The sequence below is a fragment of the Podarcis gaigeae genome (assembly GCF_964106915.1).
Source record: "Podarcis gaigeae genome assembly, chromosome: 1".
NCBI classification, from domain to species: Eukaryota; Metazoa; Chordata; class Lepidosauria; order Squamata; family Lacertidae; genus Podarcis; species Podarcis gaigeae.
In genome coordinates, this window is record NC_139678.1 from 45,824,955 (window position 1) to 45,844,937 (window position 19,983).

At 40.2% G+C, this 19,983-nt stretch overlaps 1 protein-coding gene and 1 long non-coding RNA gene across 4 annotated transcripts in view; one reads left to right on the forward strand and one right to left on the reverse strand.

Moving 5' to 3' along the window:
* Positions 1 to 460: 460 nt before the first annotated feature.
* PSEN1 (presenilin 1) overlaps positions 461 to 19,983 on the reverse strand; it is a 30,685-nt gene continuing 11,162 nt past the window's right edge. For all 3 annotated transcript variants that reach the window (XM_083747429.1, XM_083747428.1, XM_083747430.1), the window contains 9 exons: positions 17,406 to 17,665; positions 16,147 to 16,288; positions 14,703 to 14,770; positions 13,482 to 13,702; positions 10,789 to 10,887; positions 8,453 to 8,539; positions 7,731 to 7,907; positions 4,611 to 4,729; positions 461 to 3,978 (listed from right to left, as the gene is read on the reverse strand). In XM_083747429.1, the coding sequence (XP_083603555.1) occupies positions 3,823 to 3,978; positions 4,611 to 4,729; positions 7,731 to 7,907; positions 8,453 to 8,539; positions 10,789 to 10,887; positions 13,482 to 13,702; positions 14,703 to 14,770; positions 16,147 to 16,288; positions 17,406 to 17,665 (1,329 nt within the window). In that variant the 3' untranslated portion in view covers positions 461 to 3,822. The remainder of the gene's footprint in view (positions 3,979 to 4,610; positions 4,730 to 7,730; positions 7,908 to 8,452; positions 8,540 to 10,788; positions 10,888 to 13,481; positions 13,703 to 14,702; positions 14,771 to 16,146; positions 16,289 to 17,405; positions 17,666 to 19,983) is intronic.
* LOC310848872 lies at positions 11,257 to 19,761 on the forward strand. Its single transcript, XR_014566669.1, has 2 exons — positions 11,257 to 15,541; positions 15,688 to 19,761. It is a non-coding gene; the product is annotated as an uncharacterized lncRNA (long non-coding RNA).

Below are 19,983 nucleotides of genomic sequence, written 5' to 3' on the forward strand. Positions count from 1 at the left end.
CCCGATGGCACAAATTAGTTGGAGTCTGCCCATTGTAAATTGCCCATCACTGACAGGAACGTTTTCTACTAAGAATTTTGAGCAGCTTCCCCGAAATGAAATAAAAATTGCCACAACAATCTCAATTAGCTTTACCAAATCATTTATTTATCCTAGAGAGCTTCAACGTGCAAGTTTTGAATTTTTGCTCAGTTCTCTATCTGGAGTGTGGCAAAGATTTTCCACATCAGGTGACCTTACTTAATTCCAATTGAAGCAAATATGCTTTCAGCCACTAGCATTTTTAAACGTTATGCATATTTCTTGCTACACAGCTATCTCTGGAATGGTGCACCACAGTAATAGAGGTGGTGCAATATATTAGCTGGGGGTTTCCTATACAAATACCAGACAAGGTGCCCTTCAAGATTTTCATCTGTTCTGGAATTAAAAGTGTTCGGCAAAAATAATGAAAAAGTCATAGGATCCATGCATTCTTTATTTTTAATAATCAGATAAATACAGGGAAAATTGCAATAACCTATCAAAATGATATCTTAATTGGAAACGTGTTTTAAAAAGACTTATTCACATTCAGTTCAGGTTATATACAAACCAGTGTTTGGAAAAAACAAAAAACAAAATGCTAGAGTGTAAAATAATTCAACTCTATCCCATTTCCAGTATTCCCACTGACAGACCAATATTTTGAGATTAAAAAAATCACACCACTATACAAATGCAAGTACTGTAGATTTCTTGATAATGGCCTTTACACATAGCTGCCAAAACAATTTACCAAAAAACCCTTAAATGTTCTTCATTCTAATCATCCTCTGTAATGTACCCCAATTATTTGTTTCTTTTACTACACCATAAAGCAACTGCTTTAACTGTAATATCAAGAGCTTGCAAGTCAAAGACATCCAGGATGTGCTTTGTACTTCGAGAAGATTCAGCTATTTTCAGCTTACTACAGCCCTTAAAAGTTTGGTAACCATCAAGATTGAATAAACTGCATTAACCCAACATTTCTAAATGGCACCTGAACGTACATGCCTCGTTCTAAAATGCTACTATACTGTATGCTACAGACGCCTCCCCCATTTCTGTCGTCAATTTATTAATAAATTCCATTATATGGAAAAGTCAGAGAAAATCCACATTCACAGTAGTACTCCTGTAACTCTTGCTTTGAATTTTCAAACTTCTGTTTACAAGCAATCCCCCTTAAAAGAGCCATGCAGAATTGCAGATACCAGAGCTTGCAATAGAACACTGACTTCTGTGTTAAGGTCAAATTTGATGACCTGTTCAATAGGGAACTATATTCATATCTAACCAAACAGTACACTACAGTTGTCTTGTCTTTTGAAGGGTACTATAATCTAATGTGTTCAAGTGAATTCAAATTACTGAATGACTTAGTCCTTCCTGAGAAACTGTTAGTACCTAGCAACCTCTTCTGGGTTACAACTTTCCAAATGAATAATATATTAAATACACACATCTCTTGTGTCCAAGTTTTGATTTTGGTTACTAAACCTAAACCATGTTAGTCGCTGCCACTGATTAAGAAACTGGCAGCAATGCAGTCAATTCTTTGAATATTTTACAAGATACAATTAGGGAGTGATCTTGTTTCAGACTCTTGTGCAACTTTTACTTCCTAGGTGCAAGCCAAGACCAAAAGAGATCACTTAGTTTACTTCATTTAAAGTTTACTGTATTCGATGCACTAGTTAATAAACACTTTCCATCTTGAGTTTTCTAACTTGAAGGTTAGACAACTAGCAAGTCAGAAAGAGAAATGTTGTCTTTTTAAATGGAGGGATTTATTTATTTTTGCACAGAAGGCCATTCCACCATAGTCCTAACCTGTACAGACATAGGTTCCCCATTTCACTGAGGCCTATCAAACTTGGTGCAATTGATCTTAGCAGTGCAAAAACTAGTAGTGCGAATCAATTCTAAGCAAGTTTCTCAGGGCCTCCTGAAATTCATGTAAAGACTTCTATTGGTTTCTGTGGGCGCTGACTAGTTTCTTTCTTTCTGCAGATAAACATCACATGTCAGATGACATCTCTGCACTGCTCTGCTAAGATATAGATCTGGGGTATCAACTGCAGTATCAGACTTTGTCAATCTCCTTCTATAGGAATCATACTGACAGAGTCTCCCCCCCCCCCCCATGAACGTTCTAGTGAGGAACAATGTACAAATACAAACAAAACACCAACAGCTTATCATCTGACAATCAGTAGTTCATTTCAGATCCTATTCCTCAAATAATATTGGAAACCGAAAGCTGTTATTTACACAGCTTGCTCTGGCTTATCTCAGCCTGAGAGCCACAGTAAGTTTTTCCGCATTATTAATGTTTATCCAAATTGAATTCAATAGGTAATTGTGAGCCATTCAGTGTTACAGGATTAGGTAGGTAGGTACATCTCATTTCAATAGAGATGTTCTACTTTCTAGGTTGCAGCCTGGTGCATCTGACACTCTCAAGGGCACTCAAGTTGAGGCAATCGAAGAAGAAAGCCAACATAGCCAATATAGTATTTGTGGAGGTTTTAGGTCTTTTTTTTCTAACATAACAAACACTTCTATATGAGTACTTCTGGAATGATTCCCAATGGAGAATACAAGTTTGTTTTTTAAATTACCCTACAAGTGGTTACCACAATAATTTTTCTGGAATTATCCAATGGGTAGGCCAGAGGATGAACTTATTTTGCATATAGACTTTGTCTGAAAAACCCATATGTGTGACGAGCTCAGATGTAGTATTTTTCACATGTATGCTTTCACAGAGTTTGCTACATAACAGTCCTGTGGAGGTAAATGTTATGTGTCAGCCCTCAGTCTTATAAAATAAATATTTACTCTTTTTTACTTTTACAGTATAAACACATCCTATTTTACTAAATGATCCCAAGAAATGCTAAAAAAAAGTCTGAGAAAACAAGATGGAATTCCAAAATTCACCACTCTGTTGAAAAGAAAACTATAAATGTTTTTGGTTGCAGTGTGTTTCATTGCTTTTATACAGCTTTTCAAATCTCTCATTCTTCTATAGATTATAATGTTCATTATAATGCTGAAAGGACATTAAATATTCAGCATATTTTTTTGGGGAGACAGGGAGAAATATAGGATTAAAAATGTCTCAAAAACAAGGACCCCACCTCTGATCTCATGACAAACCTGTTGTAAATGGAATCCGATGAACACTTGGCAGCATAATCAGAAAGTGTGTGTTTTGTGCCAAAGAATGCTAGAAATGTGCAAATTTGCACACAGGGTTTTGTGCCAGAATGATAATTAGGAATTTTTAAATTCAACACAAAACACACAGAATGACTTGCATGATTTTTTTTCTTTAGACAAGATATAAATCTTCTCATCCAAAGTCCAGTTACTGTTCTCCAGGTAACCCAGAGTGGAAGCTGGGATGCAAGTGTTGATGTTCCAGAGCCAGGCTGACTTCAAATGGTCCAGATATCTCAGTATGATTTACCAGTTCCCTTTCTTTAGCATCACAACAATTCTCAGCACTCTTCAGCAGTGGGGTGGAGTTGGAATCGCTATGCTAAACAGAAGTGTTGCTGGTGAAAGCATAGGTATCTTGTACATAAGGTCCTTTCAAAGATGTATAACTCAAGTTTGCTGAAGAATGTGCTATAACCCTTTCATTAAGAGACCCTTTTTTGAAAAAAGAAGAGAAGAAACCAGTAGTGCCCAGCACAGCGGCAGTTAAGAAATAGGGAAAAATCTTTGTTCCCTCCCATATTTGCTACAGTCGTTACAAATGTCCATGGGTGATCAACTCTGAGGGTGCTAGATATACAACTGATGGGACGCAAGCTGGTCCATAAAAGGTTGCACCAAGTTATCTGTGGCAAAATAGAAAACGAGCCCAAAGGTTATAGAGATTGGAAGAGCTGGTAAGGCCTTTTTAAAAATGGCAAGCAGCAAGAGGGTAAGGCACAGGCCCTGGGGAGGAAAAGACAAAAAAGTACACACAAATTAGACAGTGGAACTCTAACAAACACAAAATACTACAGGCTATGTTTGCCTGCTTCCAAGAAACACTATTTGCACTGAATGTTCTACAGATGATTCACACACTTTATCTTGTTGAGTGAAAATCCAACATGGATATGGCCAGCGGGTATTATCTGTTGGCAGATTCTGAGCTTGGCTTCCCTCTGTTAAACAGCAGAGCCCGCCTGCTCTTGGAATCTGCAGGGAGTAGAGGCTCTTTCAACTGATCATCAAAGCCCAGAGTGGCAAGCTGAAAAGCCTCATTTCCACCAGGCAGATAGGTATTGGTGGCTCAGCATCATGCAGAGAATTCGAATTGGGTATGCACATTCTTCACATAAACTACATACCAGGTTCAGAATCTATCACAATTCATCCACTGATTTTTGAGGGGGACAAAACAAAGGTAACACACATTTAAGAAGCGCTAATGAGGCTGCCTGACCGGCAAGGCAGACAAACAAATCCCACAGAATAGAGCTCTGAAATGTGATCTCTAGAATCCCCTGATGCAGTAGTAATGACTTCACTTTGCTACTTAGAGTGGGACGTTAACATTGCTACCTTAATATAATACTCACAATTAAAATGGCTACAAAACAGGCTAGAGTTGTGTTCCAGTCTCCGCTGGCCGTTGCCGAGGCTTTGCCGACTAGGACACTGTAGAAAATAAAGTCCCCTAGGCCAAGCTTAACTCCCCCTGCCGAGGAAAAGGAGAAGAACTAAGCAATGGTACAAAATTACTCCTGTCATTCAACCCTGAAATCAAGGCCATCTTAAGCAGCTAAAAGTATTTTGGTTCTTCCTGCTGCCCTTCTCTTGGCGATATTACGGCAATGTGCCGAATGCTTGTTATTTCATATCAAACAGATGTGACCTGAATAAATATGGTTGAAGTCCCAGGATTTCAACTCCACTGAGTCAATTATGAACCAAAACAGGGAGTTGGAAAAAGCAGAATTATTTCTTGGAAGTTTTATTTCTCAAGAAGCTGAGTGAGTGCACATCACTAGAACGGAAATCGGGGGGGTAGGGGGGTGGACACTCAACAACATCCACATCAACATATGCAAATTAAGTGTACAGCTTCAGACTGAGTGGAAACAGATGACCGAGAATCATAGGGTAGAACTTGGAGAGGCGGTGGGGGGGGACCTTTGGCCCTCAAGATATTGATGAATATAACCCCCATCTGCCTCAGCAAGCATGGCCAATGGCTAGGGATGATGGACGTTGCAGTTCAACATTTGGAGGGCCAAAGGTCGTCCACCCATGATGTAGAGAGGCAGACTGCAGTCTCTGACTCCACAGTAAGCTCAGTGTTCTCCTTGCTTCCAAGAAGCTGAGGGAAATTGTAGTGGTAGCGGGTGGCGCTGTGGGTAAAAAGCCTCAGCGCCTAGGGCTTGCCGATCGAAAGGTCAGCGGTTCGAATCCCCGCGGCGGGGTGCGCTCCCGTTGCTCGGTCCCAGCGCCTGCCAACCTAGCAGTTCGAAAGCACCCTCGGGTGCAAGTAGATAAATAGGGACCGCTTTCTAGCGGGAAGGTAAACGGCGTTTCCGTGTGCAGCTCTGGCTCACCAGAGCAGCGATGTCACACTGGCCACGTGACCTGGAAGTGTCTTCGGACAGCGCTGGCCCCTGGCCTCTTGAGTGAGATGGGCGCACAACCCCAGAGTCTGGCAAGACTGGCCCGTATGGGCAGGGGTACCTTTACCTTTACTTTAGCGGCTTAACAATGTGGTCAGGTACTACATTACTGCCTTCCTACAACATTACAAATACAGCCTGACATACCTCTATGCTTCTCCCCACACGTTTCCTAGTTATCCTCCTGCCATGTAAGTGGTATCATCAAGTGGGAAGTCCTTGACTGAAATTATGGCACATTCATCATGCATCTTACTTGATTACAACTTTCTGGTAAAAGACAACTTCAGTTTTTCTGCCTAGAAAGCAAATAATTTGCTCGGAGCTTGCAGTTTGTGCATCAAATGATAAGTTTGCTTGCTTGGAAGATTGCTTCAGTGCCTCGTGTCTCCTACAAAATTCTTATAATGATTTTTATAAAGTTACATGTGTCTAATTATGATGCATCCTTATAATTCAACCTATCTTTATGGTTTCTGTATGAGTTACCTTTATTTTTTTTAAGATAATCAGCAGCTTGGCAAGGTTTTTGGAATCATAACATTCAATTAACAGAAAACAGGAGGGCCTCTGTATTTTCATCCCATTCAATACAACTCAAGCAGTGCCTTAATGTTTTCTCAAGTCTTTAAGTTACAACAGTGGCACTGACTAACACTTCCAAACCCAGGTCCTCACTAGACTTTCCTCACTGATCTTATCCTCAAGCATCCCTGTTGCCAGATAGCAGATGATATTTCTGTGCAAGGTCTCTTGTCCTGGTTAAATACCTAAATTCTTCCCAACACTCCTTGCCTATATCTGTATCTGTGACAATGGCAATCTTGAGCACATATAGAAAACCACAATTCTGCCAGTTGCACTTCTTATTTTGTCCCTTTCAGCTGGGAATTCCAGATGAGTGGGGAGAAGTACTATGGCTATTATATTTCTCTCCACCCCCAATGATTTGGAATTCTCAGCTGAAACACACAAAATATGAACTTATTTTAGGGGGGAAATGTTTTTTTCAAAAAACTTGTTTCTTTTGAATGCATCCCACGTATCCTCCAAGGAACTCAAGGGGGTGTACGTGGTTCCTCTTGCTCCCTATCCCTATCCTCACAACAACCCTGCGAGGTAGGTTAGGCAGAGAGTGACTGGCCCAAGGCCACCCAGCAGGACAGAGTGGGGATTGGTGTTTAGAGGTCCTAAGCCAACACACTAACCACTACACCACACTGTTTATGTCTTCAGAACACAAGACCCATATATATTGTATCACAAAATGCTTTTGAAAGTACCTCCAGTTGCAAAAGTGGTCTGCCATTGGCACAAGAGGCTGGTATATGAGAAACACAAGATGAATGCAGCTTGGGCATGTGGAGTAAGTTTTTATTTATTTATATTGGCCAATGTATCTTACAGGCATGGATAACAGGGTCTGTCTGTCCTCTCTCTCTCTATTTATTTTAATCATATACATCCATTATCACCGTGGTGGGCGGGTGTCCCAAAAGTCTGGTGATGTGCACAAACTCCTACTATGTGTCTGTCTACATGTTCTATTAGTAAATGAACATCTGGACACAATGCTGCAACAAGGAATAAAAATTAAGTGATGTTCTGTGTGCACAGTACCAAAAAGCTTTACAGGAGTCTCTGATGAATGCAAGCCCAGTACTACTGCACAGAAAACATGATGAATAACCTACAAATACTTTTACTGTCTCCTTGATCTCTTGATTATGAACCAGCAATGACTGAAATGTTTACATTTCATCCTTACCTCCTGAACAGGGCACTTGAATAATTAAAGTAGAAATTACAATTTATGCTCTATACCTCATCTCTCATTGAAGCTTACAGTTTCATTTAAAGAATGACAAAGAAGCAGGTTCTTATGGCCCCTACTTATATAAAAGTAATACCGTTTAAGTTTCTGAGGGCAAGTAATCTGAAGCAAGAATCTTGTGAAGGTCTACAAGCATATCAACAACTAGTCCTTTTGCAATGGCCCAGATTCTTTTAGGTGCCTGCTAAGATGACATATATTTATCTGGCAATGTTACTTACTTTCCTCTGGGTCTTCATCACTTGCTGGTGAACTACTGGGAAGATTCTGAACAGGTTGTCGCGTTTCGGGGGTTGATTCTTGATTCCCTATTCTACGAACCTGTTCCTGCACCCATTCCGGATTGAATCCTCCATCATCTGCCTCACTACTTGCATTCTGGCTCTGATTTGCTGGAACTGAAAAGAGAAAATGGGCTGAATCCAACAAAATCATTGCATGAACAGAACAACCTCTGCTCATGTAACAGAACTTCCACTCTGTGATCTTCAGATGAAGGGCAATATACAAATTTAATCAATAATAATTATAATGAAATACATTGTAGGGTTAATTTTATGGTTGGAATCCAATGTTTTGGACATCTAAAAACATCGTGAAAACTATATTTAACAGAATAGTACTTTATGTTTATGTCCTTGTTGTAAATGTTATTTAGGATTTTTGTTCCATGTCTGCAGGAGATATGGAGACGAAAGGAAAAGAGCATGGGGCGGGGGTGTTAATGGGATTCCAGAAGAATTAACATTATGTGTCATTACCCAAACTACCATTCCAGTATAGTTGTACTAATCACAGAAAGCAAAATTCTTTAATACAATTTCATAAAATCCTTGTACATGATGAGTAAAAGTACTTTTTATTAGTAAAGGAGGGTCACTTGTAAGTTGATCAGTAAGTTATTGTGAAAAGATCTAAACTAAGCAAAGATGAAAAAACCCACCTTGTTTATCATAAGTGGAGTTTTTGGTGGCTGTCTTTTGAGATTCAGGGTCTTCTTCAGCCATGTTCACCAGCCATATCATTGTTGCTATTGGAAAAATCAGAGATATCCTTAATTAACTGCTGCTACCTATTTTTTTGGGATGCGGGTGGCGCTGTGGGTAAAACCTCAGCGCCTAGGACTTGCCGATCGCATGGTCGGCGGTTCGAATCCCCGCGGCAGGGTGAGCTCCCGTCTTTCGGTCCCAGCTCCTGCCCACCTAGCAGTTCGAAAGCACCCTTAAGTGCAAGTAGATAAATAGCGGGAAGGTAAACGGCGTTTCCGTGTGCTGCTCTGGTGCCGGTTCGCCAGAGCAGCTTCGTCACACTGGCCACGTGACCCGGAAGTGTCTGCGGACAGTGCTGGCTCCCGGCCTCTAGAGTGAGATGAGCGCACAACCCTAGAGTCTGTCAAGACTGGCCCGTATACGGGCAGGGGTACCTTTACCTATTTTTTAAATTTTTTAACTACACGTCAATTACAGGAAAGTATATTTTTAAGGTTTTTTGTCTTCTTCCAGAGTTCCATTATGCCATTTGTAACTTCAGGAACCAGTGACTGGTTTTGTTTTCCCCTTCTTCCCTCCCCATCCCTGTTGTAAACCTGGTGTCTTGATTGTAAGCCAGTAAGATGTTTCATCTGCTACTGAGCTTGAAGGGGAGCATAAAAATTATTTTAAATAAACAAATAAATATAGCAAAAAACGGAAGACGACAGTAACCAGGCTGTTTTCTCTGTTCGTTAACTGCACAGCTATCATTAAATCACTTGCATGAGTAAATGAGTGCTGGGAAGGGTAGTCGTAAGTCCAGCTGATTAAAAAAAAACCCCTCTCTATTGCATAAAACTATAGTGCAATCTTAATTTGAAACAAAATGTCAAAATCAAATAGAAGTATGATTAGCCTGTTTATTTATTTTTTTAAAAAAGAAATTTGCTGATACAAATGCATAGTAGGCACCCATGGTAGAATCATTCAGATTAGTATAAAGAAATCAGATTGACTTAATCCAAATAGACAGGCACGTGTGTTTTATTTGTATAATTTCGTAACCATAAAATCATTTGTACTGCTATTTGCACATAGCTGTCAACCGTCCCTTATTTGGCAGGAAACTCCCTTATCCCAGCGCCGTGTCCCGCTGCTCTCCCTTACTGAAGATGTCCCTTAAATTTCCCAGGTTTCAAATGAAGCAGCTCCTCTCACTCCCTCCCTGCCGGCCAGGGAGGAGGGAGGCTCCAACTGTGTTGCTTGGTTGCCAGGGCCCGCCCCCCTCCGGCCTCCTCTCACTAGCCTTGGCCCCCAGGAGCCCCTCCCCGCCGGGACTGGCGGGAGCCTCGGGCCCTTCTGCCACCATCCTCCTTGTGGCCGCCGAACTGAGCGTCTCTGCCTGGGGTAGCATCTTTGTAGCTTGGACTTCGTTTTGCGCGAAAAGTGGTTGCTGCTTGTAGTTACTTAATTGCAGTGTTTCATCAGCTTGAGCAGCAACCTCTGGAAACGAAGGGCTAAAAACCGGCGCTGCTCTCCAAAATTATTTGGTCCCTTTTAACTTCGCATTTCAGGTGGTTAACTAAAATCCCTTATTTTGGCTGCTGATCCCTTATTTTGGAGGCTGCTTATTTTCAAATCTGTAAGTTGACAGCTATGTATCTGCATGAAATCGCAAGGTGTAACAATGTTCTACTTCCAATGTCAGAGGAAGTATGTGTCTGAATACCAGTGGGGAGAAAGCTGCTGCACTCATGTCCCCTTTGTGCCCCTCCTATGGGCATCTGGTTGGCCACTGAGAGATCCAGCTGAACTATTCGTATGTCCTTCTTCTGCTGCACTGGTGGATCAGTTTCCTCCCACTCCTCAAAAAAGAATCCTTGAAAGTTACATACAAATCAATGGACAGAGATCTCCCAAATCTCTAAGATGAACTTTGTATTTCTCAGTTGTATCTTTATAAATGCTTGTAAACAGGGCCAGCCTTGGATCTAAAGAAAAATCTAAATGCAGTAAGTTACTACTGCTAAAAACAATTAGAGGTGTTTTGACCAGGCCAAATCCTTTTCCCCTCTTTCCATTTTTAATTAAGGTGGAACATAATGTTCTTTTCATCTTGGGACATCCTACGCAGCACACGTTCCAAGCTCTTGAGCCAACAGCAGATCTGAGTCCCAAAGAAATGAAAACGCGACAACACAGCTGCACATCTAGCATCACACAACTTCAACAGAAAATCTGATGGATTTTTAATATCCATAGTTTGGGAGTAGGCTGCAGAATATAAAACTCAACTCTGTATACTTACATGAGTAAATGAGTGCTGGGAACAAAGTCTCATTTCTTTCTTGAGCGGTTTCAACTAGCATACGAAGAGGTCCTTTAGGACACAATACAGCAACCAGATCTGAAAGACACCAACATTGGGGTCAACCCACACAGAAAAAACTCCTGTCCAGAAAAAAACACACTAAACAATATAGTTTCTTAAAAGTGGAGATTGCTTACACCTCAACAGTCACTGTAAGACACCAGGGTGGATTGCAACAGTATAAAAATACCATATTAAAATCAGTAAAAATAAATTACATAAAAAGAGTAGGCTGAGTCCTAAAAACAGTTCCTCATTTGTGGAATGCTCTCCCCAGGAAGGTTTGCATGGCACTTTCATTATATATCTTTAGGTACCAGGCAAAAATGTTTCTCTATAACCAGGCCTTGGGCTGATTTACATTAGGGGTGTTTTGGGGATTTTTTTTGGGGGGGGCATAATTGGTTTGTTTTTGTTTTATTATATATTTTGTGTTCTCCTTTTGTATTTTTATGTTGGGAACTGCTTTGTGATCTTTGGATGAAGGGCAATATACAAATTTAATAAATCATAGTAAAAACTGTGCCTCAGATGTCAAAGATCATGTAAAGAGCTTAGTAAGCAGTTCAGTGCTCCTGCAGGAAGAAGTCTTACAGAAAATTTCAGGTTATGTGCTAGGATACTGCCTGTATATCTCTCCACATTGTGGACAAAATATTACAGTAACCAAAACTTCACAGGTCTCACGATTGTGAAGATAAAGTCTTATTTGAAAAAATATATATGCAGCAACCAGAGTAATGTATCTGTTTATGAGCTTTCCAGTCTGATCATTTCTAAGTTCCCTCCATGGATACCAAAAAGTTCAGGCATCGTTATTAACTGACTTAACTAGTGAGGCAAAGCAGACTTAGCAAATGATGGCTGTCCTCCATTTCAATGTGGCCTCTGGGGCTTAAATCTATTCCTGCTCCACCCTATGTGGCTGCTTCTGGCAGGCTTCAAAAACATGTTAGCACCTGGGCATTCAATAGTTTTAGCTCACATATCAAAGAATAAAACTACCTTTACAACATGTACATGACACAGCCTATTCTCCAGGTTCTTTTTAAAATTAAACATTACATGGCTATCTCTAGAACTATGTAATTTTAAGACACTTAGACACTCTTTACCAAATTAAATGCCATCACTTTGTTTAGCAGCGCGCGCGCGCGCGCACACACACACACACACACACACACATCAGATGTGCCTGAAATTCAATAGTGTGAAAAACATCCACTCTTCCTGAACAAAACATCCTCACTTACAGTCTTACGCAGATGCAAATGTGTATTTCCACGTGACCTGGCAATTCTTTTCATATTCAGCATAGATGTTAATAACAGTTATATAAATTGCCTTTATGCATAGCAAACAAATTTTGAGTGCAGAATCTGAATGATGACAGAGTGTTATATGATGGTACTGTCAAATCTGCATAATCTTGTGACACGGAACATCTGTGTTTATGTGCAACCTTTGTTTCTGTACATCTTATGCAGAAGAACAGGAATGCTTTATAAAGGTCATTTGGATTTCCTGAACAAATACAATTTGAGGAGAAAGCATGTGACATTCACAAACCTGTTTTACATTGTGTGTATATCTCAAAAGGCTGCCAAGCTCCTGTTCCCACTTGAAAAAGATAAAGCTTACATTTAAATATGATCTGGCTCAAAAACTAGGGGTGTTTAGCATTAGCCAAAACCTGATGTAGGTATTCAAAAATTATTAATGGCAAAACCTGGGGAATCCTTCCCTTTACATCATACCTTACTGTCTTAGGGGGGAAACAAGAGTGCAAATAAAAAATAAAGGAAATGTTTGTTATACTTAAAAGTAGATTTTGTTCTAAACGCTTAACTAAAGTGATAAATGAACACTTTCCTACAGTAATTTATGTTTTAGTCGTTGGGGAATTTGGCTGCTCTTTTGTCTTCTCTACTGTTCAGTACTGCAAAGACATCACAATTCTCACCTCAGATCAAGCTTGGGAAGAAACTTGTCACATGGCTTGCGCAAATCTGCTCTTTCCCCCTTTTCTCTCTTTTTAGAATGAGAGCAACTTAACTTAAGAAAAGTCATGCTGGATCAGGCCAAAGGTAAACCTAGCCCAGCATCACCAAGGAGGAAGTATGTCATGAAAGATAAGACGGTATTAATTTATTAACTGCAAACTACTAAGAGTTGTTGTTACTAGATATTTTCCATATCAATTTTTTTTTGTTATGAGATTTTTTGTTAAGAGATTCTTCTTAGGACTGGCTGCTATCAAGCAGCAAAATATGGAAAAGTTCTAGTTCCCTCTTTTTCAGAGGTCTTCCGAGTTTGGGTATTAAGAATGATATCTCTCTCCCATTGGCATCACCTATCTCATTTCACCAGAGACAGGCTGCCTTGAGGACAAAGGATTGGGGAAAATAAATGCTTTGAAAAGAAATAGTTCTTGTGATGGAATAGTCCACACACGGAAGAATAATCAAGGTATTCTACAGATTCACAATACGATTTCTTAGACTTCAAAAGGACACAAGTAAAAGGGTCTGGTTCTTGATTCTAGCTTTCTAGGCATTAAACATAAAAGTGGAAAAAAGCAGAGTAAGTCAATGTTGTTCCTAGTAAAAGATGTGTTTGGAGGTTCTTACCGTACACTGAAATCACTGCCAAGATGAGCCAGGCAGTCCATTCAGGGAGGTATTTGATAAATACCAGGGCCATTAGAGCACTTATCATAATGAGATAGGCTTGCTGGAGCCGAAGAGGGCCTTTCCAGTGAATGCAGATCATTCCCACCACTCCAAAGTTCCAGATCATGAGCGCAAGGGTAAAGTAGTCCATGGCAACGTTGTAAGTCTTAAAAACCTCCCTATTGGACACACACACAAGATTAAGAGAAAAACCTGTTACGCAAAGAATGGTGGAGAAGAAACAGCAACCGCCAACCCTGCAAATTATGTTTGCATTTTGTGCAGCAAGCTCAAAGTTTCTTCTTCATTTCCTAGCCTAAATTTAAAGCTTAGGGGTGGGGAATTCATTTAGAAGAAACACAGGATTCAAGTTTCATTTCAAATGTGGTGTCATGCTTTTAGGCTCGCTTGTGCGTCACATTGTTTTATTGCCTTTTACCTCCTTCTAATCTCCGTAACTGGAAAAGTAATCACAACAGTGAGACATGTAAGTGTTCTATGCTATAACTGAACGCCATTCACTCATGTTCCAGAGAAGAGCTCTTCAATTCTGGGTCTCCAGATGATCCTAGTTCCTACCAAGCCCAGCCAGCTTAGCCTATGGTCTAGGACAGGGGTCAGCAAACTTTTTCAGCAGGGGGCCAGTCCTCAGACATTGTGGCGGGCCAGACTTTATTCTTTGCGGGGGGGGGGGGGAAATGAACAAATTCCTATGCCCCACAAATAACCCAGAGATGCATTTTAAATAAAAGCACACATTCTACTCATATAAAAACACACTGATTCCTGGACCGTCCACAGGCCAGATTTAGAAGGCGATTGGGCTGGATCCAGCCCCCGGGCCTTAGTTTGACTACGCATGGTCTAAGATAATGCGACTTGCAACATATCTAGGGACCCAAGATTGAATATCTCTATTTTAATCTTGATTGAGAAGCACACTCTTCTACAGCTCAGACTACAAGACTTAGTGAATTAAGAATTATTAGTTCCTTGCTGAGAGGAATGTCCAAGGAAAAATACACAAAGTTTTGCAGTGCTGCACCCGTGGTATTCTTTACTCCAGATGTACTTCAATATTTCCTTTTTACAAGGGGTATAGACTTTCCAAGCCAACAAAAATTTGCTAATCCTCTTACTTACTAACATTTCTAAAGGTCAAAATACTTGTAAACTTACCCTAAGTAAATGAATGAGAAAAAGAAAAGCAAGAAGAGTGAAGAAACGATGAGCCACCCATGGATCACCTGAAAACACACACAAAAAAAACAGTATAATTTTACTATACACAAGGAATATAATAATGAAAATTGAAGCCCAGTTTTCTGGATTTTTTTTTTTCTTTTTACATACATCTAAACTACTAATAAAAAAGAAAACTGTCATTTGTTGGTCAATAAGACAAGAACCTGGTTCACGTCACAGGTGATTGGCTCCTTCTGGGGGTTTTTTAGCTGAGTGTGTGTGGCAAGTAAGCCAAGGTTTGGCTTAACGTGCCATAGGGAGATGGTTATACTTGACAGAGTGGAGTACATATATATTCCACAGTAAAATGTGTTCATTTCATAAGTACATGCAGTCCATGACAAAGGGAGGGAGAACCAGCATTATGGACAAATAAAGACTACAAGAGGTCCAAATAACCTGTTACAGGATTGGGCTGGTGGTTTGGATGATGCCTGTGGGTCCCTTCCAAGTCTGTGATGATGTATCTGTTAGGTTGGAATCTAGCAGAGGGAACCACTGAACCGGTCAAGCCAGTCTCTCTGTAAGATTAGCTGGGCTTGGAAGCACCCTTCAGCTACACAAGGCAAGAGTGACCATACTGCTATAGAGACAAATGTGTGGGCCTTTGCCCCCTGGCTGAACGTTACATCATCCTAGGAGTACAAGATCAAGGAAAACATCAGTAAAGAGTGAGCCCTTTGTCTTAGGTCTGGTCTGAAGCTAGAGGAGGAAGCTGGAGAGACACAGCAGCTTGACCTGCTTTGTGTGCTGAATCCAGAACTATGACTTTGGTGACCCTCCCCCTCCCCCTCCAACCTAGACTGTTAATGCTCTGAGCCCTTCCATCTTATTCCCATGTAGTATATATGTATAAATAAAGCAATATATCCCAAAGACACCACAGTCCCCACTGACCTTCATTCCAAGAAAACTAAAGCCTGGGTAAGCACTGGGACCCCTGGAGTCTCTTACCAATCAGAGATTGGAGTGCATGCAACAAAACCATTCTCTAATAGGTTGGGGCGGGGTGTGGTTTTTTTTGCATATTTCCATATTATTCCCAGCTTTTAAAGGGTGCTTTAATTTAATTCAATATTTATTCTTTCCCTGAAAACAGGCCCACTAAATTAAAGTCAAAAATACACATTAGTTGCCAATTTAGATATTCATAACTATCCTTATCTATAATGAAATATCGAATAAAACAGCTATCTTTATTATTATCATCCTGTGCTGCTCTATCACAGTTGATCTTTAGCTTAGGCACTGTTTTAGCAACTATTTTGGCTCTTTGTATGCTGAAAATATTCCAGGTATGCTATTAGAGACAATGAGACAAGACATGCTGAAGGCTTGAATAATAGCCTCGATACAGTAAGAGTAAACCTGAGCTCACCTTATAGCACCTGTACTTATAAAGCACAACCAGGAGTATGGTCATGATAATGATGACGCTAATCATAATGGCAGCATTGAGAATAGAATTCAGAGCCCTTTGTCCAACTGTTTCTGTATCTTCTGTGAATGGGGTGTAGATGCTGCAATAGAATACAGATAAAAAGTAAAAGGTGAAGTTTGTGCAATATGAATGTGTTCTTAAACTGTGGTAAGTTTTTGACTAAGCGCAAGAGACCAACCCTAAGGAGAGTTCAACAAATAAGCAAGCATTAGCACATAGAGTACATACTCTGAGCCATAATTCTTCTAAATACAGTAGAACCTTGGTTCTCGAACTTAATCTGTTCTGGAAGTCAGTTCAACTCCCAAAACGTTCGAAAACCAAGGCACGCCTTCCAATTGGCGCTGGCGCCCCGGAAAAAATAGCCAACAGCCGCATCAGATGTTTGGCTTCTGAAAAACATTCGAAAACCGGAACACTTACTTCCGGGATTTTGGCATTCGGGAGCTGATTTGTTCGTCAACTAAGCCATTCGAGAACCAAGGTTCCACTGTAATGCCTGTATGCCCACACCATCTAGTGGATATGGAATGAATTACAATTTAATATTTCATTCACTTGTGAACAAAACCAAAGGCAGACACAGGAAATACGTTGTAGTCAGAAAGCTTAATTTTTGTAGTGAGGTTAATAAAAGATTACCATGCTAAAAAAAAAACCTTAAGACTGAGGACTTGAGCATATAGAATAAAAACTTGGGTTATTTATCTATAAAGTACTAGGTGCAACTTGACTTTACATGGGAATGCAACAATAGGAGCAATGTTGCATGTCATTATAAAATGAGAAACCTCAAGTTATCCTTTGGTTCACAGAATGTCACTGAAAGTATAACTAGATGTAATAGTGTACAGTATTATAGTATGGGTCATTTAAAGTGGGACCTGGGTCCAGAATGATCTAAAGAAGAGAAGTGGGAGGAAGAAGCAGCTTAATCCTTCCCCTCCAAAACTGCCTCCCCCCCCCAGTTGCTTTTCTCCTGGTAGAGCTCATTTCTAGTCTCAGAGCATGGCTGGGAGAAAAGCAGCTAGAGGAAGGGTCCCCCCCCCCCAAAGAAAGCACAACCAAGGGAACATTTGTCTCCTGCTTCCTGTTTGCTCACTGTATGACTGTGAAAGACTGGCGTAATGGGAGAACACAAAAAGGGGTAGATATCAGAGGACATCAGAGCGAAAAGGAAAAATAATAATACATACAGCTGTCCATCCTTCCGTGTATAAAAGCTGACAGACTTGATGGTTGCAACAACTACCACCATACAAAGCGTGACTGGTGCAAACAGCATAATCACATGCTTTGCCCCGTATTTCAGCGTCAGCTCTTCATCATCGTCGTCATCATCTTGTTCCACCACTTGCCGAGTGCTGTGCTGTGGCTGCCCGTTAGAGGCTGAACCGGGATTATCGTTGCATCTTCGGTCGCTGCTTTCATTACGCCGTCTTTCAACGTTGTCATTCTACAAACGTAATTTTAAAAATCCCAGATCCATAAGCACCTGCATGCAATATGTACGGTATATTCCATGTTGTAATCGTAAAAGGCAGAGCTCAGTGAGTAGTTTGGCAGCATTTGATGCTGCAGCACTGCTGAAGCTAAGTGGGCGTGGGCCCCGCCTGTGCCACTTCGCCAGGAGCCCCATGAAGTTGCCAGTTATAGGGATAATAAAATTATATTTCTAAAGGGCAACATGTGAAATAAAGGAAAGATTCAGCTGAAAGGATCTAAAGACCAGCAGAGCATCTAATATACAGGGGCAATTAATGATAACAGTCCTACTGTAAGAAAAAGAAGTGATAAATGGTAAATGTGCACTTGTAGATGAAGCAGAAAGAAAGCATATGTTAGGCAGGGCAGTTAGTGTTATAATCCTCAGGGGTAATTATGCTAATTAGACAGATATCAGTTACCTGTATTCAGTTAATTAGTGTACCATTTCTACATATGTGGCAAATGCCAAAGTTAATTTACCTCAATAATTTTGTCTACAATATTCTTACTTGATATTGCTATTTACTAATGTGCCAAAAATAAAAAATAAAAAATGAATCAGCTCTTGGGGGAAAGAGCTTTGGTAAATTTCAACCTATTAGTCTCCTCGTTCCTCAACATTTTCCCATCACTTTTCTATCTGAAGCTTCTTTACAACCTGAAGAGATATAAAAACGTTTTAAAATCTGCAATTTACATTCAGTATTTTAACAAGGAACACAAAAGCACATTAGGATTCATGTGCTTTTTACTGATGCCCATCTTTTCCTTCCACTAGGGCATTTAGTAAGTAGCAGCCTCTCCTTCTGCCACAGCACCTTTCCCTTAAGAAGAGCTTCATGGCATAAAGTTGAGGCTTTGAAATAATATGGCTGTGTCAGATAGTCTTCCAATTTGGTTTTTGGATAGAAAGTAATGCATTTGGAGTCGAGTCCCAAAGTATTTCCTAAAAAATATATGCAGGAATGTTTCCCCACCCCCTTCTTTATGCCAATGTTTTCACTCTGCTGTACCATTTACCAAGTCTGCTGTACCATTTTCTTTCTTTCTTCACGGCACTGATTCCCCCCTCAATTAGTCATACATTGACAGCAAATCAGGGATGATGTAATGAACAGGATGACATCATGAAGATACAATATCAATTTTGGCTAGAGGCTGATATCACTCCGAACTGAAATGTTGCCATGACCCTGAGACAAAGATTTCCTCCAGCCTTTTTGATACAATTACAAAATATAAAATAAATTAAACTGGGGGGTGAGTGTGCTTTTCAATGTTGCCAAAAATGACATTGAGAAGCGCCTCCCTTTCTGGTGAACACTATGCAAAAGTACTGCACCTTCTGGTATGGGAACAGAGGAAGTAGGAAAACAGGAAGCGGATATAAGAAGAAGAAGACTTCAAAAATTTCCAAGATTTTCATTTCCTTCCTTTGGTGTACTTGTATTAGATATGGTGTCAGTGTAGCAACCAATTTTGTGAATAAATAATAAACTCCAATGCTGTGCTAGAGGGTCCAAGGTAAAATCTATATCCTCAACAGCAGTAACAAAGTAGGACTGAACTTATCCTTTGTTCCCGTAAGTGCAACCATATCCATTCCTACACTTTTGCCTTCTCCAGTTGCTTTTTAATTGCAAAGGGAACACAGGCCAATTATGAAAGGGTGTTGGAAATAAACAAGTACGGCATTACCACAAGACAGGAGCAGGTACAAGAGCAGTAATACCTATGCTTATGAGATTGTGGAGGTTGGCAGTGGTGGCATAAAAACATAAAACATTAGCTTGTATGCTGTTGTAGCATTCAAACGTAATACACCATATGAAATAATTTCAATTTAGAGAGGAAAAAATATCTAAGTAAAACTACTCTCCCAAAAGCCACAACATTATAGCGTAATAATAGAATACAGATCACAGGAATACAAATCACAACCACACCCATGATCCTAAATTTCCTCTCCTGGTGAGAGTCAAGTGCATCACATTTTTATTTAAGGAAACTGAAAATAACTGTTGATGGATTCAAATAAACATCTTTGGCCCTTACCTTGGAAGGGGGGAAAAAGTGCAGTATTAGGTACAATTCAAAGACACTTGCAAGTGAATATTGATGACTGCTTCCTACAGGGAGTTAATTTTCACAGGCTGTATGAACTAAATAGTTTTTGTATCAGTTCTTCTGAAGGGTGGCATGATGGGTTTTGGCCACAAGTACACAAAGACGGAAAAAAGACATTATGACATGGTTCTTACTCCAAGTAAGAACTGTGCTGAGGGT